Source organism: Bos javanicus, chromosome 5 (assembly GCF_032452875.1).
Source record: "Bos javanicus breed banteng chromosome 5, ARS-OSU_banteng_1.0, whole genome shotgun sequence".
NCBI lineage: Eukaryota > Metazoa > Chordata > Mammalia > Artiodactyla > Bovidae > Bos > Bos javanicus.
The window spans coordinates 45421228-45448409 of NC_083872.1; the positions used below are offsets into that span (position 1 = coordinate 45421228).

Genomic DNA, 27182 nt, shown 5'->3' on the forward strand with positions numbered 1-27182 from the left:
AGCAGTTTGATCAGATCAGATCAGTCACTCAGTCGTGTCCGACTCTTTGCTACCCCATGAATCGCAGCATGCCAGGCCTCCCTGTCCATCACCAACTCCCGGAGTTCACTCAGACTCACGTCCATCGAGTCGGTGATGCCATCCAGCCATCTCATCCTCTGTCATCCCCTTCTCCTCCTGCCCCCAATCCCTCCCAGCATCAGAGTCTTTTCCAATGAGTGAACTCTTCGCATGAGGTGGCCAAAGTACTGGAGTTTCAGCTTTAGCATCAGTCCTTCCAAAGAACACCCAGGACTGGTTGGATGTCCTTGCAGTCCAAGGGAATCTCAAGAACACCACAGTTCAAAAGCATCAATTCTTCAGCGTTCAGCCTTCTTCACAGTCCAACTCTCACATCCATACATGACCATGCAGCAGTTTGAATGTTTTGTAAATAGCATAATTATTGAGTTACATTCTAAATGTACAGCTGTCCTTCAGTATCCATAAGGGGTTGGTTCTAAGATTCCCCGTGATCCCTGGGATACCAAAATCTGAAGATGCTCAAGTCCCTTATATAAAATTCTATGGTTTTGCACATAAACTATGCAAAGGTTCTCCTTCTCCCATATACTTTTAAATCTCTAGATTACTTATAACACTAACTATATCACAAATGCTTGAGTTGAGAGTGTACAACAAATTCAAGTTTTCTTTTTGAAACTTTCTGGTATCTTTTTCCTATTTCCAAACCAAGTTAAAATACATGGAAGTGGAACTCACAGCTACGGAGAAGACTATAGTCCTAGCTTAAGAATTATAAACCCCAAATTAAGCTTTACTCTATTTGAGGAACACTCTTTGGCTAAAGTACTGATCCATTCAGCCATTACCTACCTATCTATATACATGGGTAAGTTGTCTATGTGTGTTGGGTGGTGGGGGGGGGGTATTTTTAAAGTTTAATACCATGTTCTGTAACTGGCACACAAACTTGCTGTACAAAATTACCCCAGTTCTATCCTAAATTCACAGTTCAGTTGGTTTTATTATCCTCACTTGAGTATGTACAACTGTCATATATAGGAGAAAAACACTGGGACCTTGTAAATCAAAGTTACTTTCACTATTCTGTTGAAGATTTAATATAAATCAAGATGTTAATCTACACAGTTTGAGAGTTATTTTAGAATTTTATGTTCTGATTCTGTTATTCTTAAAATAATGTATAATTTTTGGAATATTTAGAGGTTATAACATTTTTGGCTAGTATAAAAAAACAAGTCTTCTGTTTAGTCTATCCCTGACAATATCGAAGAGACTGGAGAATGAGAAATGTGTAAGTGCTACTCATGTAGCACCAATATTTCTTTTATCTAGAAAGAGCACCGTAAGCCCCCTACATACACACAAGTTCTAAGAGCACATTTGTGAAGTCCAATATGTTCCTTAGTTCAACCGAGTCAGCCTAGGTACCCAACTAACACAACTGGATACACAGTGCTATACTCTAATAGGTTTGTAACTTTTCACACAAATAATACATGAAAAACACAAAAAAATAAAATATTTATCTTACACAGCAGTACCTTAAAAAAATACAGCAATCCACTATACTGGTACAATTCAGCTGGTACACAGGGATTGGCACCAAGTGAATAGGCAAGAAGAGTTACTGACTGGAGGGAGAACGGGTGGGAGACGTTGGGGCTGAAGGATGGTCAGCTACAGGAGACAGAGGAAGCTGCGATTGCATTCATGCCTCACGCTGACGGCACAGGTTCTGGTTCCTTACTAGATTCAATTCTGTCTACCCTCTTGGAAAAACGATCCAGGGATGTCTGGGTGGTAGCTGTTTTTTCTCATCACAAAATAACATGGTAACACTGGACTGCATTCTGAATGGCTGCTGTGACCCTGTTTCGTGTACTGTTCTACATTTAGCTCCTGTGTCTCAAAAACGAACGGTACCTCCTCAAAGAAAAGCCCCATGCCATTTCCTGTGTTGGGAACCATTGTGGTCCGTCAGCTACTTTTTTCCTCTCGTCAGTCCACTCTCTCAACTGTTTTCACTTTCGTGTCCACTGTTACCACTTGGTGCTTTTTTTTTTCTTGGCTATATGAAACTTTTAGTATTTTATTTTCATAGTTTTACAGTATTGGTAAAAAATAATGACCATTATAAATAAGTATAAAATGGAAGCTGATGAAAAAATAACCCCAAGTCTTCCTTGACTCCCACCCTCCCACCAAAAATTAGGTAATATGTAGCAAATACCCTTTTCAGACATTATCTTGAGGCATATATTCACTTTGTAGTGGTGGATGGTTTAGTTGCTAAGTCGTGTCTGACTCTTGCGACCCCACAGACTATAGCCTGCCAGGCTCTTCTGTCCATGGGGTTTTCCCTTCAACAACTGTATGACCCCTGCTTTTACACTTGCTTCTGGACATCCTGAGCTTGAAATAAAAAATACTGTACTACTGTACTCTGCACAGTAGTGTACAGTATACAAAAGCACCGGCTGCAGAGGATGCATGCATGTGACGATGTATAAAAGACATGAGAACTTTAGTGGCTGAGCATGGAAATCCTTGTTTCACTCTTTCAAAGTTCGCAACTTAAAGGTTTCAACTCTTCACAGCTAGGCGGCTTACTGTATTTTAAGCATCTCCAAAAGACTATAGAAACGAAGGATTGGAAGGTGTAAGAGTATCTAAAATTTAAATATTACATCTTTCACAGGAACTTTTTTTTTTACATGAAAGGTACTAAATCCAATCTAAATTACACTGAAAGCCAAATATAAAATAGCAACAGAATAGGCATTTTCCTAAAAGGAATAATCGCTATTGGGAGAAATCTACATGTAAGGTATTATCTTGCTTTGATACACCTAAAAAAATAAAAATAAATTTCATGTCTAAATTTTTAGGCTTATAATATATAATTCTGTTTTTACAGGTAGTTCAACTAGGGGAAATAAGTTAGTACAATCATTTGAATTGGTTGCCTACATACTGGACAGGGCTTATTCCTTTTTTTTAACTTCTTTGCACATGTGAAGCATGCCATAAGATGTCCTGTTTTGCCATGGACGATGCAACCATTTTTAGGTCGACCCTGGCAAATCACACAAGGTTCAATGGCATTAAGAGGAAAACTAGACTCCATACTTTCTTCTTTGTCTTGTGTTTCTTCTCTCTCAAACTCTTTGACATCTTCTTGGCTACTATAAATGATGCTATTAGAAGTCGATGGCTGAGAATAGTCCTCACTTTCTTGAGACAGAGAGGCTTGTGTGATTTTATCATCATTTTCTTCAACACATGATTCTCTGGAATCACTGACCGTAGATTTCTTACAGTCAGGGACATCAAAGCCCTCGTCTTCTTGCATCGAGTCTCCTAGTTTGGCTTTCTCAGACATATTCCCTTTATCTTTTCCTTTATCTTCAGGAAGCCAATTTTCACGAAGGGCCCAACATCTGTTGCAGTGAGGTGGAAGGGGAGGATTCATTTCATTGCATGAAGTACACTTCCAATAGTCCTTCAAGGAAACAAGAGAGTTAGCTTCTATAACCCTTCAATAACCAATCCAGCAATGCTAGCAACTTGTTCACTATGTCTAAGGCAAAATGTTTTATCATACAACTCAAATTTCAGCATTTCATGTTTTATATAAAACAATGTATTTTCTCAAACATGATCTGGTAAATACCTATTTTTTCCAGCCAAACTACACTGAAAAATTCTAAAATGAAAAATGTATTCACCATGACCTTAACATGTACCTATAAAGTTACAGATACGGTTGGTTCGTTCAGTGTGTGTGTGCTCAGTCGTGTCCGACTCTGCAACCCCATGGACTATTGCCCATCAGGCTCCTCTGTCCATGGGATTTTCAAGGCAAGAATACTGGAGTGGGTTGCCATTTCCTCTTCCAGGGGATATTCCTGACCCAGGGATCAATCTCACATCTCTTGCACTGGCAGGAGCCACCTGGGAAGCCCTAAGAAATGGATATACAGTTTGTGTGTGCTCAGTCGTGTCCAACTCACTGTGACACCATGGACTGTATGTAGCCCACCAGACTCCTCTGGCCATGGAGTTTTCCAGGCAAGAATACTGGAGCAAGTTGCCATTTCCTACTCCAGGGGATCTTACCAATCCAGGGATTGAACCCACATCTCTTGCGTCTCCTGCACTGGCAGGCAGATTCTTTACCACTGCACCACCTCCTTTGGTTTAATCCAAGTGCTATGCTATGGGATCTTCTCTGTAGAGGCCTGTACCCACTCTACTCCTTAAAAGCTCAGATCTGATACCTTGCCCAGAGTTCACCAAATCAATCTAGACAAAACTATTATCCAGTTTGCCATTGACTAAATCTCTTTTAGAAGTTCTATAAAACCAGGGTTCAAATGGGTATTCCCTAATTTCACCCACAAAGGAAATGCTAAACGTTCTCGGCAATTACCACCAGCTAAACTCTGCCATCCTTGTCACTAGCCAAAATGCAACCTCCCACACTGGTTCTTTCAGGTTGTAAAAGCAGGGCTCTACTAAATGATAAAACCAAAGACAGAAGTCTTGTAATGTGGGAGGAAGGAAACGGCAACCCACTCCAGTATTCTTGCCTAGGAAATCCCATGGACAGAGGAGCCTGGCAGGTGTTGTCGCAGAGAGTCAGACATGACTGAGCACACACAGTCAGTGGAGGAAAGTGCTTCAAGAGTTCAAATAAATTGTAAGACCTATGTCTAAAATATTTAATTCAACCTGACATCAAATGAGTCAATTAGTTATTTGAATTATTTTCTAATATAGTATAGTATTTTCCTATACTATAGTTTTACAATTTCTCTTTTGCTTTAACTGGATAATAATTGTTTCTATCTCAGAAAAGAGAAAAATGTGATTTCCTACCTAAATAAAAGGCAATATTAAAAACAAAAATTAAACAATATTTAATTTAAAAAATACACATTCAATACCTCAAGAACTCTGAGGCATAATGTAAATGTTTAAGTCCAAATTTAATAGAAAATCCTATATTTTCTAATACAAATTAATATGAAAATATTTATATTTGGTAAGACTGGCAAAATGTTGGTAAATATTAGAACTGAATGATAAGTACAAAGGAGATACACTGTACTATTCTCTATGCTATATATACTCAAAATCTTCCATAATACAGTTCTTTAAAAGTTCAAATTCCAGCACAAAAAAAACCTAAAAAGAGTAGCCGCAGATTCCAACCCAATAAAAGAACAAAAATACTTATTAAAGTCATTAAAACTTCACAATTTTAACTTTATAAAAATTATCTCATGTCAAGAAGTAGGAGACTAGATATATTTTTTTAATCTTGATCTCAATGCTATTTTTTTGATTCCTTGAAAAAAATAAATGTATACTTACAGCTAAGGAAATTTCAGGATCTTCTTCAAATGAATCTGTATCACTCTCGCCTGCCTGATACACAGTAACTCGATACACCTAAAACAAACAAAACATTAGCATCCATTCATCACCTTTCTTCTTCAAACAGTAAGACCTGTCAGTGTTGAGTCCTAAACAAACAATATGTACTACAGTCGTCCCTATGTATCTGTGGGGAGACTGGTTCCAGGACCCCCTGAGGATACCTAAATCTGCAGATACCTAAGTCCCTTGTGTTAAGACTGCACAGTATTTGCATACAACCTATGTACATACTTCTCTATATTTCAATCATTTCTAGATTGTTTATAATACTTAATACAATGTAAATACTATGTAATAAGTTGTAAATGCAACATGAATGCTATGTAAACAGCTGATGGCTCACAGCAAATTCAAGTTTGGCATTTTGAAACTTTCTGGACATCTTTTTTTTAACTTGAATATTTCCAAGCTGCACTGAGTTGCATCTGCAGATGTGGAACCCGTGGTCCAACTGTGCTATATGTGAGAAATCTGAGACAAAGGTCACATGGAATGAGTGACTACAAAGGGAGAGAAATAGAGGACAATAAAATCCTCACCCACGACCGCAGAAAGTCAACACAGAGGATGTTTAAAATGAATAAAATAAAAAGTTCAATACGAGCAGTTTTGTTTTATAAATATGCAGGTATTAAATAATAGTGAGATAGCTAGAAATGTCCAAGCTGGTCATTTCTAGGAAACAGATCTGGTGGTACTATGTGACTTTAATTGCATGCTTTATTTTTATAAAAAGTAAATTAACAGTGAAAAGAGGAGAACTGGATTAATTTTAAAATGAGCAGACTATTATAATACTCATTAAGGCCTACTGACTTCTTGCCACTGTGTTTTTAAAAATATAAATAAGACAACAAGGAATTACAAAGCCTCAAGTCCACAAACCAATATTCTAGTTTGAATAAATTAAGAGCCAAAAATTGTGATATGAAATCTGATAACATTATTTCAACCTCAGTTAATGAATATGGAATGTATATAAGAATTTTAGAATATAATCAGAGAAAAGAAAAAAACTACCTCATCATCTTCATCCGAGAGTTCTTGTCCTTCTTCGCTGAGGCTATAATCTTCTGAATCAAGAGACTCAACTTCAAATTCTACACTGAATTGATCTGAAACTGAATCCTGATCCAACCAATCACCTGAATGTTCACTTACACCAGCATCCAGATCCTAAAATCAGGGGCAAAAAAAGATGACTTAATGGACATTACTTGTAACAGCTTCTTAACTCACCCTGTGCACCTAATTTCCCCTCAGTCCCATTCTACACATGGACACTAGGTTAAGCTTCTGAGTTATGACTATATAAATATTTTCTCTGTTCAAAACTCCATTTAAGAAAAAGGCCAAATTCCCTTGGCATTCAAGGTACATACAGTAACATCCATATTAACATTTTCATATTTTCTCCAACTAAACACCCTGCTTCCCCTTCACTAAATATGAAAAATTAGCCAGATCCAGATTGTTTTCTAAACCAAACTTCAACTTCCACACACACAATTCCTCCCTAACTGGAGTAACTTGAGTTTTCAAATCCTGCTCATTCTTTTTTGCCTTTTTTGCCTCTTTAAGGCTTTGTCAATGCCATAACTAAAAAAACACTCCCACCTTTAATATCTGTCTACTCATACTATTTTCACACACAATATACAAAACATAATTTTGCATGCATATTTATCTGAATTACACATACTTTAAGAGTTAAGACAATATCTAATCATCTTTATATCTTGATGCTAGTAGTTATAACACATACAATTATGATTTATACTTAATGAACTTTGAGAATTTCTTTGGAAGAGCTTTCATATATAATTTTTCAAATTTATTTTAAAAATTTTGTATCTGCTCATGTGATTCCTATTTTAAAACTCTGATTAACAGTATAAGAAACTAAGACCTTCAGTCCTGTAATATTTGCCATCAGTGGCTAAGGGTAAGAACATACATAAAGCAGAAGGCTAAAAACAGAAAAAGTACTTTGGTCTAGTAGTCAGGATACATACAATCTTATTTTAGACTTGCCACTAAGTGCCTTTAAGCTTAGACAAATTCAGTTTGTAAAGGCCACAATGATTTCATCCATGAACCATGAGTTTGGATTAAATGATCACTAATATTTAATCATTTATAAAAACAAGGTATATTATTTTATAACCACTAAGGTCAAAAGACTACAATATTTTTAAATCATGATGTTAGGAAAATAGTAGAAATAACATTCAAATCGCAGTTCTAATTCCTAAAAAAAAAGGGGGGGGCTCTATTAACAATCACACTAAAATCATAAGTCAAATCAGAATACAGTAACTATCCATCCTTTCACAGAAAAAGTTGGCCCATGCTGACCTAGGGGTTCTCTGAAGAGAGCAAAATTTAAAGTAGTTTTCAAAAGTTTCACCTGATGTTCAAAAAAGAAAAACCTAGAAACTTTTAAACACTGTGTATTTAGAAAGCATCAGACAGCCTTGATCTGAAAAAATATTAAAATCTGTTTTTCTGAATTTCGATTATGACAATTATTAGTTATGTGATCTAAAGTTATTTGAAGCCCCCAAATCTTAGTTTCCCATCTATAAATGGAGTTTGAGGCTACTGAGGTGACAAAATGTGGTAATTGCCTAGTATAGAGCCTAGAATGAGATGAGCTAAAATGAAGAAGGAAAGAAAAAAAAAAATCAACCCAACCAAAAGCTTTCACAACTCGGGACTTCACCTGAAAAACAAAAGAATTTTATTTTAATAAAGAGGATTTTTAGAAAAGAACATAGAATAGGACTAACAACAACAACAAAAATACCCTCTACACTGCTTTGGTTACAAGGCAGTATTTCAGGTAGAATGAACAAAAACTTTTAATATCACTTAGCTAGAATTCTGAAACAACTTTAACAAAGACTGTAAGTTTAAATGGGGCATAGTTATTGTATTAAAACCATCTGTAAGGAATCAGATCAGATCAGTTGCTCCGTTGTGTCCGACTCTTTGCGACCCCATGAATCGCAGCATGCCAGGCCTCCCTGTCCATCACCAACTCCCGGAGTTCACTCAGACTCACATCCATCAAGTCAGTGATGCCATCCAGCCATCTCATCCTCTGTCGTCCCCTTCTCCTCTTGCCCCCAATCCCTCCCAGCATCAGAGTCTTTTCCAATGAGTCAACTCTTTGCATGAGGTGGCCAAAGTACTGGAGATTCAGCTTTAGCATCAGTCCTTCCAAAGAAATTCCAGGGCTGATCTCCTTCAGAATGGACTGGTTGGATCTCCTTGCAGTCCAAGGGACTCTCAAGAGTCTTCTCCAACACCACACTTCAAAAGCATCAATTCTTCCGTGCTCAGCCATCTTCACAGTCCAACTCTCACATTCATACATGACCACTGGAAAAACCATAGCCTTGACTAGACGAACCTTTGTTGGCAAAGTAATGTCTCTGCTTTTGAATATGCTATCTAGGTTGGTCATAACTTTCCTTCCAAGGAGTAAGCAGCTTTTAATTTCATTGCTGCAGTCACCATCTGCAGTGATTTTGGAGCCCAGAAAAATAAAGTCTGACACTGTTTCCACTGTTTCCCCATCTATTTCCCATGAAGTGACAGGACCGGATGCCATGATCTTCGTTTTCTGAATGTTGAGCTTTAAGCCAACTTTTTCACTCTCCACTTTCACTTTCATCAAGAGGCTTTTTAGTTCCTCTTCACTTTCTGCCATAAGGGTGATATCATCTGCATATCTGAGGTTATTGATATTTCTCCCGGCAATCTTGATTCCAGCTTGTGTTTCTTCCAGTCCAGCGTTTCTCATGATGTACTCTGCATATAAGTTAAATAAACAGGGTGACAATATACAGCCTTGACGTACTCCTTTTCCCATTTGGAACCAGTCTGTTGTTCCATGTCCAGTTCTAACTGTTGCTTCCTGACCTGCATATAGGTTTCTCAAGAGGCAGGTCAGGTAGGTGGTCTGGTATTCCCATCTCTTTCAGAATTGTCCACAGTTTATTGTGATCCACACAGTCAAAGGCTTTGGCATAGTCAATAAAGCAGAAATAGATGTTTTTCTGAACTCTCTTGCTTTTTCCACGATCCAGCGGATGTTGGCAATTTGGTCTCTGGTTCCTCTGCCTTTTCTAAAACCAGCTTGAACATCAGGAAGTTCACAGTGCACATATTGCTGAAGCCTGGCTTGGAGAATTTTGAGCATTACTTTACTAGCCTGTGAGATGAGTGCAATTGTGCGGTAGTTTGCTCATTCTTTGGCATTGCCTTTTAAAACTATCCAAACATGAAGTTTGTGACACATCAGTTTAATTTAAGTGAGTAAAGTCACTCAGTCGTGTCAGACTTTGCGACCCCATGGACTGTAGCCTACCAGGTTCCTCGGTCCATGGGTTTTTCCAGGCATGCATACTGGAGTGGGCTGCCATTTCCTTCTCCAGGGAATCTTCCCGACCCAGGGATTGAACCCGGTCTTCTGCGTTGTAGGCAGACGCTTTATCATCTGAGCTACCAGGGTGGATTCAATTTTTAAATCACACATATTTGTTCTTGAGAGCAAATATTTTTCCCCTCACAGCATTTATTGACTATTTAAATTATTTGTTTGATTGCTGATGATCTATCTCCCAATGAGGCTAAGGATCATATCTACCTTGACTACTACTGTATCATTACTGCCAAAAGGAACCTGGCACAGAAAAGGCACAAATATCTACTGAATGAAGAACTTGCTCTTGGAGGAGAGCTCAACATGCCATCTAGTGGCCTACACAAGTAACAGCTCTATTAAATGTTACATCTAGAGGGTGCATCTCTATCAATAAAATCCCTGCTTTAGAAGAAAAAAATGCAAAGATAATAAAGTAACAAGAATACATAAAAAGAACATAGTTACTATCATAATTGGTTCATTCCTTTACATATTCTAGAAAACCATAAAACAATCACTAATATACAGAATGGCCATGAGACATTGCCATATCACAAATAAAGATTCCAATTTTAAAGACAAATGTTTAATGACAAGAAAATATTCCATTTGCTAAGTGTTCTTGTTGGCAAAAACTTCTTTACAAACCTCCCTTCAGTGGTATCTTAAAAATATTAATGCTGGCTAATACTTTGGAATTATTCTATCAGTAATCAAAAAGCACTGATATTTTCCCATCATCCATGCAATAATATACAAATATTTCATGGCCTTAGTAAATACTTTCCCTGATGTCTAGACCTATATATGGAAAATGTGAAGATCAGATTACAGCTGAGAGCTGTAATAAGGTATTTTTACTATAAATATTCAAGACAAAATTGTTTAGAATTCTAAGATTATCTTTGGTGCAGTGGCTCACAAAGATTCTCCAATATGTAGGGTGACATTAGTAACTAAACACTGGTACGAATTTTACCAACACACTCCAGTGCGACTCCATTATCTTCCACCCTTTTCGCCAAACCTGGGTTAGGAGTAGGGAAGATCTATCAGTTCAGTTCAGTCACTCAGTCGTGTCCAACTCTTTGCAACCCCATGAACCGCAGCACGCCAGGCCTCCCTGTCCATCACCAACTCCCGGAGTCCACCCAAACCCATGTCCATCATGCCATCCAACCATCTCATCCTCTGTCGTCCCCTTCTCCTCCTGCCCTCAATCTTTCCCAGCATCAGGGTCTTTTCTAATGAGTCAGCTCTTCACATCAGGTGGCCAAAGTATTGGAGTTTCAGCCTTAACACCAGTCCTTCCAATGAACACCCAGGACTGATCTTTAGGATGGACTGGTTGGATCTCCTTGCAGTCCAAGGGACTCTGGAGAGTCTTCTCCAACACCACACTTCAAAAGCATCAATTCTTCAGCACTCAGCTTTCTTTATAGTCCAACTCTCACATCTATACATGACCACAGGAAAAACCATAACCTTGACTAGACAGACCTTTGTTGGCAAAGTAATGTCTCTGCTTTTTAATATGCTGTCTAGGTTGGTCATAGCTTTCCTTCCAAGGAGTAAGCATCTTTTAATTTCATGGCTGCAATCACCATCTGCAGTGATTTTGGAGCCCCAAAAAATGAAGTCTGACACTGTTTCCATTGTTTCCCCATCTATCTGCCATGAAGTGATGGGACTGGATGCCATGATAATTAGTTTTCTGAATGTTGAGCTTTAAGCCAACTTTTTCACTCTCTTTCACTTTCATCAAGAGGCTCTTTAGTTCTTCTTCACTTTCTGCCATAAGGGTGGTGTCATCTGCATATCTGAGGTTACTGATATTTCTCCCAGCAATCTTGATTCCAGCTTGTACTTCCTCCAGCCCAGCGTTTCTCATGATGTACTCTACATATAAGTTAAATAAGCAGGGTGACAATACACAGTCTTGACGTACTTCTTTTCCTATTTGGAACCAGTCTGTTGTTCCATGTCCAGTTCTAACTGTTGCTTCCTGACCTGCATATAGGTTTCTCAAGAGGCAGGTCAGGTGGGTGGTCTGGTATTCCCATCTCTTTCAGAATTTTCCACAGTTTATTGTGATCCACACAGTCAAAGGCTTTGGCATAGTCATTAAAGCAGAAATAGATGAAGGTGCCCAATATGCTACTGGAGATTAGTGGAGAAATAACTCCAGAAGGAATGAAGGGATGGAGCCAAAGCAAAAACAACACCCAGTTGTGAATGGGACTGGTGATAGAAGCAAGACTCGACACTGTAAAGAGCAATATTGCATAGGAAGATCCATAGTTTCATTTGAAAGAAAAAAAATTTACCAAGTGTATAGCAGCAATCATACATCATACACGTATATTCTGTCTGAATGCCTATTAGGAATGCCAGAACTAGACTTTAGAGGATTACCGGATTTGATGGAGTTCCTGTCGATTCACTGCTACTGCTTCTTTCACAACATATCTCCCTTATTACACACAGAGCAAGGCTTTCATCAAAGGAAAGGGAAATATTATCAGATTTGTGGCGCTTTCTCTGTCGTTCACCAGGTAATTCATCTGAATTTTCTTCTGAATATGTAAAGAAAAACAATTAAATTGCTATACTGTAATTTATTTAAAAATTGAGCTGTCTGAAGTTACATCTGTACTAAAACTGTTTCAATGAAATTAAACAGAAAAATAATGAATGCTTCAAAAGTCAACACTTTTACTGATCTGTCCAACTGATGGCAGAACATTACATTTTTAAAAAACTTTTAAAGCTTGTTTCAGGACTTCCCTGGTGGCTCAGACCGTTAAGCGTCTGTCTACAATGTGGGAGACCCGGGTTCGATCCCTGGGTTGGGAAGATCCCCTGGAGAAGGAAATGGCAATCCACTCCAGTACTATTGCCTGGAAAATCCCATGGACAGAGGAGCCTGGTAGGCTACAGTCCATGGGGTCGCAGAGTTCGACACGACTGAGAGACTTCACTTTCACTTCACTTCAGAACTTTATCCAGTCACAATTAATTTAATCCATCTAGAGTTTTTACTAACAAGTCAGGATTTTTCTGTCAAACTTTAAAAGGTTTCAAAATTATTTAATTTACTTAGAAGGTATTCTTAATGTTCGGTTTCCTTAGTACTCAGTATTTTTAACAGGAATCATAATTAGCAAAATTGGTCCATTTATTATTTATTTGGCCATGTGGCTTATTTATTTATTGGGCCAGGTGGCACGCACAACCTTAGTTCCTTGACTAGGAATCGAACCTGTACTCCCCACAATGGAAGCTCATAGTTTTAATCATTGGACCACCAAGAAAGTTCCTGATCCATTTTATTTTAAATAAGAAATTATCTCTAACTTAAACTCAGAATGTTACCAAATCTGTCAGGAATATAAATGAGAGTCCTACCTCATATCAGACATAAAAATAAATTCCAAGTGGATTAAAAAACCAAACACAAAGAACAAAACCATCCAACTATTTTTATATAAGAATGGGAAGGGTGGGAAAGTATAATGTAACACTACAAAGCCCTCAAGAAAAAGATTATCAAGATTAGGTTATGTTAATTAAAACTTAATAACAATATAAAATACAATAAATAAAAGTGAAAAGGCATTGTCAAACTAAAAAAGAACTGCAATATATATTAGAAAATGGTTAATATCCATTTACACAAAGTCCTCCTGCCAATCAAGTAAAAGACAAGATTTTTAAAAAGTCAAAGGACAGTTCAATTCATAAAATACAAATGACTAATAAATATGAAAAAATGACTTATCTTCTAGTGATCAAAGAAATGCAAACTGAAATGAGATACCATTTTCCACCCATGAGAATGACAAAAACCAAAATGAGAAGGAGTGTCAAGAGACTTGGGAGAAAGGACTTTTTATACACTACTGGTAAAAATCCAAAACAATGTAATATTTTATAGGCAGTTTTTTGATCATAGATAAATACCTACACAATCATTTATAAACATATGTGCAAGGGTGCTCACTGCAGCCTTACATGTTAAGTACCCAAAAGGGTTATGAGATTTAATAAAACATACTCCTAATCTGTATGCCTGAAACAGGTACAACTCACACCTCTGCTCATTCCATTTCCCTCTCTTGACCTTCCTGGTCAGAAGTAATCTTTTCTTCCTCTGAATTCCCAAAACCCATTTATATCCTCTAAGATCAAAGTTTCTGATATAAGTTCTTAATCATGTTTATACTATTAGAAAAGGTGACCTTGACTGAAAGATGTGGACTAGAAGGGTAAAACCATGCTGTTGATGAATATTTTTTCAAAGTCCAGAATATTTTTTTAACTCTATTAAAAAATAACCTTTGGGGCTTTTTCTGATTATCAAAGTATTATATTACTTATTATAGAAGTCTCTTAAGAAATAGAAATTTACAAGTAAATCATCTATAATATAACTACTGAGATAACTACTATTAACACTTTAGTAATTTTCCAGCTGTCATTTAAAAAATTTATATCTTCTTAAACATACCTTTATCACACTGTACGTATAATTTGGGACTGTTTTCTAATTTTTTTTTTGGCTGCACTGCATGGCTTGCAGAATCTCAGTTTCCCAACCAGTGATCCAACCCAGGCCCTAGCAATGAAAGCATCAACTCCTCACCACTAAAAAAAAACTGCAGAACCACTAAAAAATGACCGCCAGGAGCTGTTTTCTCTTAAATATTTTTTTACACTATTTTTAATGCCTCAGAATATGGTGTCCATAATGTATGTTCATCATAACTGAACTATTTAGTCCACAAATCTGAGCACTGGCTTCTGTCTGGCACAGTGCTAGGCAGTGGGTGTAAAAGTGAAGTCAGCCATCATCCTTACCACCAGAGGAGGTTTACATTCAAACATCAAGGCAACCAAAACAAGCTATAATGAGTGGTATGAAGGAAAAAAGCAGGGTACCAAGGAAAAGAGTAACAAAAAGGGATCTACTTTTCTGGGTGGTTAGAGGCAGCCTCTCTGAGAAAGTAATAATTAAGCAAAAATTGAAAAACGACGAGTTGGTCTTGCAAGGCTGAAACAGAAGAAAAAGAATTTTGACTTGTTTGAGAACCAAACAATGTAGCTGAAACACACTGAAGGTGGGGAAAAAGGCCAAAAACCAGGATAAAAATAGATCAGGCCTTGCAAACCAATGTAAAAGTGTGGGTTTTATTTGAAGGTTAATAGCTTCAAAATAGCTAAAGGGGATCTGGCATACCACAATCCAGTTTACCTTTTATGATCCCTTTTGGTACTATGGTAAAGGACAGAAGCAGCAGTAACTAGAAACAGAAAATGAGAAGCTGCTGCAGTGGTCCAGGTAAGAGATGACAATGGCCTGGACTAGAGTGATGACATTCTCTGGCATTGTGTATGTTTTCAACTATGCATAATGCTTTAATTAACATCTTTACATATAATCTTTGAATTTCTGACTATATCCTTAGGAGAGATTCCTAGAAGTGGAGTCAACCATGATAATTTTAAGGACCCCAAGCCTTTTTATAATTCACAAAGGTCAACCAATTTATACTGACTGATGCACCACCGGTGTATTAGTGTCAACACGTACATTAGCAAGATTTAAAAAAAAATTATCTTTGCCAATTTGAAAGACCAGAAAAGACATCTTTTTTGCATTTTTTTGTTGTCTATAAAGCTAAATCACTAAAATCTACCCCTCCTCATATTTATTAGTCATTTGTATTTACTATGAAATTTGCAATTCGGATTTTTAATACTTTTCTTATTGATTTTTTGAAACTTTTAATACAGCAGAAATAGTAACAGTCGAATTTTAAAAGTAAATCAATTTCAGTATGTTGTAATTTTTAATTTATCTTTTAAACTCATTTAGTATTCATTTTGGCATAATGTACAGATGTAATTTGATTTTCACCCCACCCCACCCCCGGCCCCAAATAACTAACCATTTGTTCTAGTCCTATGTATTTAGTAAGACATCCTCTGCACTTTCTGCCCTTCGCCCTCATGTACAAAACTCTACCCTGAGTTTATCTATATTACTTCACTGATCTGCTAAATTCCTTTTTTTCACTTGAAATATACAGTTTTAGTTATTATGACTTTCACTGGGTAACAGCCTCCTCCCTCTACTCTTTTCTCTGTTAAAAATGCTCTTAGGTATTTTCTTTACCTCATCTTCATTTCTAAGATGTTACTTTCTGTTTTTAAACTCATTGCTTTGTTTTATTTATTAGAAATAACAAATACTTTAACTGGAAAGGTGACTAAGAATGATGACTAAAACAGAGTTTAAATTCTTGTCCTCTATTATGTTGACTAGCAGAGAGCCAACTATAAAATATAGGACACAGGAAACTGTGCCTGCTGTAGTCAACCAGAAACATGTTGCTAAGAAAACAATTTTTAAGCCAACTAAATCATATAAAAATAAGAACCTCAGAAATTCATTCACATAAACCACAAAAAGCACAATTTAAGTCTAAACATACTAGTATCAGTAAAAAATGAAAAATGAAAAGCAGTTTGAAAGTGCCAATTAAATATTCATATATACCTGTCTCACTAACTGCTCTCCTTCTAGATGAGGTAGATGGTCTAGAAACCATATCTGAAGATGAAGGTTTCTCTTCCTGTAGCTCTTGCACAAGGTCCTAAGCATTCAAGGGAGAAACAAACAAAAAAAACCCACAAACTTATAACATCAGGAAGCTAAAAATACATTGTTTTAAACAACCTTCCCCAATTTTCAAAAAAAGTATCATAGTAGAATGAGTTCGTATCAATATTACCTTTTGATTACTCCCACCTTCAAGGTGACACCTGTTTTCACTCACAGATGTGCCTGAATCTGATGGTTCTGCTAGAAAATAAAAACAAAGAATCACAAACTAAGAAAGGAAGGGCTACTCAATAGATGCTATCTAGGACAAACTCCTTACACAGTTTAACTTTCAACCAACATTGAACCTGTAGTCTCCCAAGTGCCATGCTGTGCTGGATACTAGAGATGTAAATAGATAATTCATTTTAATATAGAAGATACGTAAGAATCATCATAAAGTACAATAAACACACTAAAAGAAGTAAATTAATGGAGAAGATGGGAGTATGGAGTAATGATTATTTGGCAGAGTAAGGCAAGGTCTGAGTAACAAAGAATCAGGAAAGGTTTCATAGTTGAGTATGTGGAAATACAACTGGGAAAGGCTATTTCAGACTGAGAGCCCTGTGTGAAAAAAGCATCCAGACGTGAACTACCTGTGTTTGCTGTAGAACTACAGGTAGTTCATTACTATGGGAATGTAAGCAGGATCATCAAGGATCCGGCATGTCTTGCTAAACAGCACAAAGATAAACAAGCAGTATGCATGCCACCAACTGCAAATCACTGCATCCTTCTCAGCTAATATTTCACATTCCTCCCTAAGGCACGGCTGCAGCCACTCACCATTAAAAAGGTTTAATCTAAGAAATAAAATTGATCTGCTAGTTCACACCAAGTACTTTGGCCAGCGAGTATTAAGGAATCCCTAAATGGTCACTTTAAGCAGGAGTGACAACTCACTCTGCCAAAAGAGAAGAGAACGGGGCAGTGAAACCAGTGTTAGCAACTGCAATTACACACATGAAAAGCATTAAAGCCTAAACTAAAACATGGAAAAAAGGCCAATTCCAGAGAAATTAAAAAAGGTAAAAACCAACAGATACCTGGTGTCTAATACATAAGACAAGGGAGAAAGGAGTCAAGAAGGATTCCAAGATTCTATCTTGGGTAGATAAATGGGTGGCGTATCATTCACCAAGAAAGAAACTTCAGATGAAAAACAGATTTGAATGGGAAAATAATGAACTGAAGTGGGTAACTTTCAGGTAGGCAGGTTTAGTTTGTATGTTGATGTATAGACCTGTCACAGCGCAAGTCAAAATTTCAGATATGGAAATATATACAATCACCAAAGATCATAATCAAATACCCTTTATTACTCCCTTGGAAACATTTCACCTTAACAATGAAGCCAGGTCTGCGTATTAACATTTTAAAATGATATGCATTATCATTAAAAAGTTTCTCTTTTGTATTATAGGTAAAGGTATTATATTGATTTTAAGTTGTCCATATGAATAGGTTATATTTTTAGTGTAAGAGATGTTATAAAACAGACATAATAAAAGGGAAGTGCCAAGTATAATAAGGTTGAGAACCATATTATAAAGGAGTTCTGAAGTTAATTAAGTAAACTAAAACCTGAAACAAAACTCAGAATCTAAATAACATAGGTAATCTACAGGTTACCACCTCATTAATACAATTTTCCTAGCAATCAACAAAGGTTTATTTAAATGAACTGAATACATCAGGGACAATAATTCAGAAAACTGAAAATACTACAACAGATACTATAGTTGTTTATTTGCCTTTATTTGATTTCAAAAAGTGCTCTGTAAAACAAAATCTCAAGTTACCAGCCTAATAATTACTTCTGTTCTAGGATAAGATGATGATGCCCTTTTCTGGGTCTTAAATCCTAACTCTGGAAGAATAGGTATTCAATTCAACACATTTACTAAAAGACCTTATTACCAAACACTGTATTATGTGATGCAGATTGCAAACCTGAATAGGACATAAATGTATAAGCAAGTAAGGGTAACAAAGTAATATAACAATAAAATCTAATATGGAATAATAAGAGCTCAAAGGGGTGGTCAGTTCATTCTGGAAAGTAAACAAGCTTCTGAGAACAGTTCTTAATTACAGACCAAAAATAGACTTAGAAGTCTGTGGTATATTGGAGCCAGCTCCTACCAGCATTCCCAAGCCAAATGTACATTTCTTCCTAATCCCATGTTTGTAGTTGAAAATGGTCAAGGTCAGAGTATTTATATTATGAAAATCAGTAACCACACCTGTATATGTTTAGGTTTATCTTTATGGAATAAGAACCTAGCACTTTCATCAGATTATCAAAGGGTTATATAATCCAAAGACAACCAGTTAAGAATGACATCTAAAGGAAAGGAAGTAAAATGGCACTCACCTGGAAAAACTGGTAAACAAAGCTTTGTCTACTATAAAAAACACACAAGCAAAGGGCCCTTCCATTCAAATGGTCCTACCTAGGTAGCTGGATTACTTCCCAAAGTTTTTGAATACATGTTTCAAGGTTAGATCATGTCTACCATGCAGAATCTTTTGAAATTATCTACCTTTCAAACAAATTCTAACCTGACATCCCAAGGTTTAAATTTATGTAATAGGATATAGTGCAAATGTGCATAAGGAACTTAGCATTATGTTATTTGTGTTCATATGTATTTCTTCCTATTAAATTTATCATACCCTTACTATAATTAAATATACAATTAGAGCAACTTTTAAAGAGAATCACAATTATAAAATGTCTGCACATCCATAAAATGTCTTTAAGGTATTTTTACAGTATACGGTTTATGGCATTCAAAATTAACTTACCTTGCTGACTGACTACTACCAAATTTCTGTAGATCATTGTATATATTTTCCTTGTAAAGAAAAAGAGAGATGTACATTTTAAAATAAAAATATATTAAACTGGGCTGAACAGGACTTTTAAATATATATTAGTATAAGCTATCAATTACAACCCAAATTTTAAATTATTACATTCAAGTACTGATAAACTCCTAGACACTAAAAAGCACCAAAATAATTAGTTGCACAATGATTTACATACAGCCATTTTTAATAATCACTAAGGTCTCCCTAGCTCAAAGATTTCCCATCTCCATTTCCTAAAACATGCATGGTTTAGACTTTGGCAAAAGTCCACAAACACTGGTATGAACACATGAGGCACGTTAACATTCTTATTTTCAAACAGAAATTATCTAGCTCTGGGCATAGAAGTAGACTTAAAAAGGTAGTAGGTTATGTAAAACCCAATACATAGGAACTTGATTTATAGTTTTGACTTTCATCAACCTTGGATCAATCATCTAATGGATTTTCTTTCTTGATCTGAAAATTGAAAGATGAAATAGTATGCAGTCATTTAATACAGGCTGACTACTAGTCACTGTTCTAGAAATTGGGGAAAACAAAGAAGGAAATAAAAACAAATCTCTGCCCTCCTGGAACATAAGGAAACAATTCACTTATGCCAGTACTCAATGAAGTCATGGTATTCTTTTTTAAATAAATTAAAAATTTTAGAGAACATTTATTGGTCACAAGACATTTCTAATTCTCAAGGTTAAGGGGAAAGTGCCAATCCCAGCTAATTGTTTTCATCCTTGAGACTAATAATATAGCTCCTTAAACTCACAAAAACCAATATTCGTATTCATATCTCATTCCCAAGTCAATAGTTTCGCCAGTGTTTAACCTTAACACATTAGACTTCAAGTCAAAAATAATTTTAAATCTGTACTTTCAGTATCAGAAATTACAGCTCCAAACATTATCAAAATTTAATACATAGTGCAAAATTATCAAGTTATTTATTTTATAAAATTAAAGCTTATATTCCAAGGCCAAGTATAAAATAAAGTAGTAAACATAAATGGTTTGTCAATGGAAAGATGCTTATGTTAGTTTAATAGCAAGATGAAATCAAATAAAGTATATTCACCAATAGTTAAAACACATCTGTGCATACTATCAAAATGATGAGTAAAAATACCTTTTGGTGACAAACCGTAGTCACTTCTTCCCTGTCCTTAGCTTTCGCTCTTAATGTACAATAACGAATATATATTTTTAAGTGAAATTGTTTTAAAGTTATAAATATCCCAATTCAATTATCTTTTTAGCTATAATATTATTGAGCCTTAAATACCAGAAGCTAGTTAAATGTTTCAGGTGAAAAGTATTCATCTCATTAATTAAGACACTGCGAAGAGACGAACTGTCCTAAACCAAATGAAAGGAATTCCAAATGTAAAGAAAGAATGACTGAAAAAAGGGTCTTCAATTCCCAGTAGAACAATTCTAGAAATGTTACCTGGGTTAAATGCAGCTGATTAAGTGTCACAATGGTATATGACAAAGAAAAAGATCTCCAAAGTAACTAGAGCTCAAATTTAAGCCTTTAACCACAAGATAATATAAAGATTGTCTTTGGAAATGATTACAATATTTTTTTTTAATATGCAGTAACTTGTAGCTAATAAATGCTTTCCATGTGCCAAACACTATTTTTTTTTTACACACTGCTTCCTTATAACCTCTAGGATATTTATATTACTCCTACTTCATATTCAGGGGAAACTTAAGGCTTAACCCAATTTACCTAGTTTCACTGCTAGTAAATGACTGAGCTAGGTCTTAAACCCAAGCCTATAAGATTCCAGAACTCAGGTTCTCAAACAATATGCTGTAATACTGAGAAATTAAACTTCAGTTATCTTTTATACATATTATAACAATTTTCTCTGACAAAATGGTGTGAAGATGGAGGTGAACTGAAATGTTTGCCCAGTTGGCATTTTACAGACTAAAGACTTACCTGTGTTCCTTCACAGAGAAGCTTGGGACTCCAAACAAATCCCCTAGAAGATCATTTGAACAATACACAATATGTTGTTGTTTTTCATCATATAATCGTTTAGTCATGATATACTGGCCAAGATAAAATATAACCTGAAATAGAAATATGATTTCTGAGCATTAAAGAAAATTAAATATTAGTTTCAAATATACTCAATAACATCTCATTTATCTGAAGAGGGTTAAACAACCAACAACCACATCTAAATAACAACCATCCTATATTCTTCAAAAAAAGAAAAGAGCTGATCTTTTATGTTCTCCTTTTAATTTGACAGAAGTAGAAACACTGCTTCTGATTTACTTAAACTTTAAAATGTGTCTTTGGCCAGGGGTGGGGGAGGGCAGACTTCACCTTTGCCCAGATATCTAGGTATTACTTATTAGGAAGAAAGTGAAAGGCAGCAAAATGCAAAACCAATGATAACAATAAAAAGCTGCAGAATCAAAAAAACATCAATTAAAATATAGCAGTGACCTGGAGTCATTTACTAAATAGTTCCGGATACCATATAACTCAATAACCTGAGGTCATCACAGATGAGGAAGACAAGATAATGATCAATTAATTACATCTATGTAACAGCTGGGGAGAACTCAATGCATGAAATAAGCCCTCAAAGATACCAACATAATGCATACAGTAAGTAACCAAAATAATGACCCTGAATCATACATATATGGTTAATATTTTACAGTTTACAATGTACTTTTACGAGTACTTTCTCTTTCTTCTGATATTTCATAAATCATATGAGAAGTAAAAAAACTGACCAGGTCTTCTGACTCTTAGTCCAGTGTTTCTTTCTTTCTACTACTCCAATACCAGCTTTCATTACTCTCCCACATACCACAAAACAAAGATTCTACAACTGGAAACTGTGTCAGACAACATATACATCACTCTACACGGTCTAACATAAGCATTTTAAGTCTTTATCATGGTCTTGATCAGTTTTCTCCTTATTTCTATCTGCTACAAGTCATATTTTTTTGTTTCCTTAACTGATTATATAATAAGGTCAGACCCAAGTTAACATTCCTAAAATCATCATTTACCTTGATACTTCCCTGCAAACACCATCTATAGACTTAACTGGCTAAGCAGGTTTCAAACTTAAAGGAATAGCTGAATGTGACTGTGGATCAGAAATGGTAGACAGTGAGAAAGGAAGAAGGAAGACAACCTAGACTCCTTCCACAAAACATCCTGTAAGAAAATTTCTGGTGTGGCTAAAAACGGAAAGGATCTGAAATTTCTTCTTGCCCACTATCCTGATGTAGATAAAGTACTTAAGTATTTTAAAGTAATCTGAGCCCCATAAACTGTGAGAGATGGGGAAGAGGCACATTTCATTCACATCAAATTTTGCCCAAGACAGCCCAATCTCTCAGTGAAAAGCATGCTTTTGTACACAAATTCAAAGCTAGAGAACAACACATTGAAATGTATCCATTAAATAGAATGTATGTTCACGAATCAGCTCACCTCTATCCCAGAAAGATCAGTATACTGTACTCATGTATCTCTAGTGCAGAAGTTCTTAACCTGGGATCCATGGATGCCCAAATCCTTGGATAGAATTCAGGGGGTCCATTAATTTGGGTGGAAAAAAAACTGTCTATCTTTATTCTCACTACCTTTTAACTGAAATTTAGCTTTTCCTTCAATTATGAATACAGGCAACAAATCACAAAGTATTAACAATAACTGTGATTTTGTCACCAATAAAAAAAAAAATCACAAGCATTTCTCATATCATACTATGCTTGATGTAAACATCTCAAAATACCAATTATACTTACAACTTTCAAATTAATTTATTAGATCTGTTGCTGAATTAAAGTGGTCATAAAAAAGCATGTATCACAAACTTGTTTACCATTTTGTTAACTGTATTTTAATGTAATTTTTCCACTGTAATCCTATATATTTTGTTTCATCCATTTAAAAACATGATTCTGAGACAGAATTACCAATCTGAAAAGTCTTTACAACAGTGCATCAAGTGGGTTAACAGCACAAAAAGGCAATAAACTCCTATAGAGCTTCCCTTTGTCTGAGGTTCCCAGCTGAGAAATGAAATTCGAGTATAAACTGAATTTTCAACTTCAAATTATAGTCCAAATGAGCACAATACTTAATACCACTGCCTACTGAAAATCCCTCTATATGGCCAATTTCTCACCATGGCTATATGTAACTAGGAAGACTTTTTTTTTTTTAAACTTAGTTCAACATACCTCTTTCATAGTATAAGTGTCCTTCTGTGCACCAACAGACTTCAACAACTTCAAAAGCAATGGCTTTGGTCTAACCTATAAAGAACAAAGAGTTGCTATTATACTTTTAAACCATTCTAGAACCAAAAGCCCTGCAGGAAACTCATCCATAATGCATTTCAATAAGGGTAGCAAACACAATGTCTCGCAACCTCACAAGGTTAGACCCAAAAAAGTCAGTCATAATGTCTTCACTAAATATAACAGACTATGTAAACTGAATACCGCAGACTGTGTTTGGGGAAAAAATACTGAGACAGAATTATTATGCAAGTAATCAGAGGAACTGAAGTATTATCAGCTGTGATCAACATTCATGCCAAGGCAGTGAAACTTACTCTTTTTCCTCCAGCAATTTCTATCATCTGCTTACTACCTTACAAGCTCAACTGTAAACTGAATACCCAAATGAGCTTACTGTAAGCTAAATGACAAAATCTGAGAGAAAAAAATAAATGTAATTTACAATGAGTCCCTTTACCAATCTCTTCTTTCTGCAGATTAGGTTCGTGAAGGTTAAGGAACTTTAACCAAGCTGACAAGGATAATTAAGAACAGATCTGAATACTGCAACTCACAACCCTCAATGGCAAGCCAGCATTTTCCTCCTACTATAGTATCACGCTGACTTTTAGCTGGCTACGTTCCACATATCTACTTGACAAGCATTTTTTGAGCTTCTGCCATGAACCAGACAGTGCTGGTTATTGCACAAACACAAAAATGACAAATACAAAGAACAACGTGTATTGAAAGAGCCAGCCAACTAGATCAAGGGGTCATTTTTTTTCTTTAAAGAGCCCAATAGTAAACATTCTAAAGCTTTTCTCACCAGACAGTATGACTCAGAAGCATAAATAATATGCAACCAATGCATGTGGATGCATTTCAATAATACTATTCACAAAATTAGGCAGCAGACCAAATTTGGCTCATAGCCTGTAGTTTGCTGCCTCTGATCTAGAGGCTCTGCAAGTTGTATTGACAAAATAACTGGCAAGGGGGCAGGGATGTAACGTGTTTATGTTCTTTCTCCCTATCTGTTGCTATATTAAAATCTTCAAAAATCTTTACAGCTACACAACCACCCCTACAGGCTGGTGCTTCTGCACCTCCCTTCAGTATACTCCAGTCCTATCTAACTTTGAAATCTGACAGCAACCCAGTTTGGGATCTAATTATCAAAACTAGTTTAAGAAAATTGCCTGTTTCCTGCTCATCAACAGAACATTATTTAATAACTGAAAAATTTTAAACACACAATTAATGTAGTATTGAATCATTTATTGTTCTCATCATGTGTTTTTTCCCCTTGTGCTTACATTATGAGCTTTATTTTCAAGTTATTGAAAGAATCAATTCTCCCAGAGAACATATTTTTCTAAAATTTTGTTGTATTAACTTCAAACTATATAAAACAATGCAAAAGGAAAAATCTGCAATGAAAAGCCATAAGCTTTTTATTAAGACTTAAAAGACACGCATTAATAAGAAAATTATTATAAAAAATACCATTCTTTAATCTTACATAAGTAAAATTCTAGGCGAGAAAAGAAAAGGCACTAGAAGAAAATACAGCAATGTATTTGCATCATCTTGGGAGGGGAGAGTTCCTCCAAGGCATAATATGAAATTCAAATGCCATCAGAAATCAAATTTTACTTAAAGACCACATAAGCAAAGTTATTTGTAATATTTATAAATGATAAAAATCAAATACACTTAAAACAAAGAACAGCTACAAATTATTAAGAAAAACCAATAAGCCTAAAAGAAAAGTATACAGATTAAGACCAAGCAAACCCCAAGACACAGATTCAACAAATGACAAGATGCCCAACCTCACCAAAGATTAGGGAAATACAAATTTAAACAATACAATTTCTTTGTCAAAACAATGGCAAAATAATAAAGTGATAATACTCAGTTTTGGCAGAGAGAGGTAACACTTGTGTTAAGATATATAAACAAAGTGCTATTTGTAATACTCAAAAACTAAAAACAATGTAAAAAAGTCTATCACTGAAGGCATAAATTTTTAAAATGGTATACAAACACTGTGGGTTACCACGCAGCTGTTAAAGAAGAATTCTATATATTTTATTTATTGACACAGATGTTATTTGCCCAATATATACACATAAAATCCTATTTTAGCAAAATAAACCAAACAACATAACTAAAACTCACATGTACACATATATATGTGGATATGTACATACAAAAAGATCTAAAAAGTAAGCGTGATCAAAAGACCGGAATTTTCAGTTTTTACTTTATACTCTTCTATAATGTCTAAAATCTTTACAACAATCATGAATGATTTTTGTGACTTTCAGAAACCATTTAAAAGTTAAATACTAACAGGTCAAAATCGAAAAATCAGTCACATAAACCATAACTTCACCATCCATACTTAAGATAATGAAACTGACTTTTAAATTCAGTTTGGTAAAAAGCTAAGAAAATAAATAATGATGCTTACAATTAACTTCTGCTCCACAGTTATAGCTGAGTGGCAGAATTTAAGCTATGGAGTACAATTTCACGTAAAAGAGCCAGGCTATAATTAGGATCTATGGAATTTAGCAGATCGCCTCATAAAATAACTTATTGTTAAAGTTACGCTGGGGACAAAAATACCAACCAGGGTCTCTTGTTCCGAAGCTGGAATCTGTGAGGTGCTTACAGCACCATCAGTAGACACAGACATGTTGGTATTGCACATTTGCCTAAGAGTAGGAAAAAAAACACACGATAAAAACTTGAAATAATGAAATACCTGTTTTTAAAAAAGACAAAAATCATATAGAAATGAGACAAATAATGCCTTTACTAAAAGTAAAGCCGTTAGCAAGCGGGTCCTTACCTGGATCAGCATAAAGTAAGTGCTATATACGTAGGTGACTACAGGTTCTCTCTCCCAAACAGCCAGCGAATACAGCTGGGAAAAGGCATGTTTAAATAGCCCCAGCTGGAGACAAGTCAGGGCTTAGCTCCTTCTACTGCAGACTCGGAACGTGTCCGAACTTGACCAGCCCATCAGGAAAAGCTGAGTCAACCTGCCCACAGAACCAGCCCAATCTTGTCCAGACTCAACGCCTGGGTAATAGAAGCTACCGAACAGGCACCTGTCATTACTACGACTCCGGGTCAAGAACCTGCCCGCAGCTCGGCAGCTGCCCCCGCGCACACGACCTTTACCCCGGACGCCCGCGGAGCCCCCTCCCAAACCCCCCGCCCGCTCGGAGCGCGGCCCTAAGACCCCGCCCTCCTCCCGGGCGGCGACAATCTCGCCTCCTACCAACAAAATCTCCACAAACCCACGTGCCCCGCGCCCCCCACCACGAAAACCTAAAGGCTGCGCGCGGGGCCGAGAGCGAGCCGGGAGACACAAGTCACAGAGCAAACCCCGAACTGCCCACGCGCTTCCACGCCGATACCGGATGCTCACTA

General features: G+C 36.1%; 1 protein-coding gene across 5 annotated transcripts; it reads right to left on the reverse strand.

Annotated features, from left to right (window-relative positions):
* Positions 1-1007: 1007 nt before the first annotated feature.
* On the reverse strand, positions 1008-27182 carry MDM2 (MDM2 proto-oncogene). Of its 5 annotated transcripts, none has more exons than XM_061416534.1 (11): positions 27170-27182; positions 26374-26458; positions 23688-23762; positions 21403-21536; positions 19389-19438; positions 16705-16772; positions 16470-16566; positions 12323-12483; positions 6493-6648; positions 5407-5484; positions 1008-3529 (listed from the first exon to the last, which is right to left on the reverse strand). In XM_061416534.1, the coding sequence occupies exons 2-11, from the start codon at positions 26452-26454 to the stop codon at positions 2954-2956; spliced, it is 1476 nt and encodes a 491-aa protein (XP_061272518.1). In that variant the 5' UTR covers positions 26455-26458; positions 27170-27182; the 3' UTR covers positions 1008-2953. The 5 variants fall into 5 exon arrangements, with proteins under 5 accessions (XP_061272518.1, XP_061272517.1, XP_061272515.1 ...); XM_061416533.1 differs by having other exon boundaries at positions 16705-16775; XM_061416531.1 differs by lacking the exons at positions 26374-26458; positions 27170-27182 and adding an exon at positions 26596-26695.

What these genes read in the sequence shown, in the direction of transcription:
- MDM2 (XM_061416533.1), bottom strand. Translation starts at nt 26,454, where the DNA reads ATGTGCAATACCAACATGTCTGTGTCTACTGATGGTGCTGTAAGCACC. An exon ending in GGTAGTAGTCAGTCAGCAAG is followed by an intron (nt 16,776 to 19,388) that starts GTAAGTTAATTT and finishes TTTATTTTCTAG; the next exon opens with CAGAACCATCAGATTCAGGC. An exon ending in CAGGAACTCCATCAAATCCG is followed by an intron (nt 6,649 to 12,322) that starts GTAATCCTCTAA and finishes CCCTGATTTTAG; the next exon opens with GATCTGGATGCTGGTGTAAG.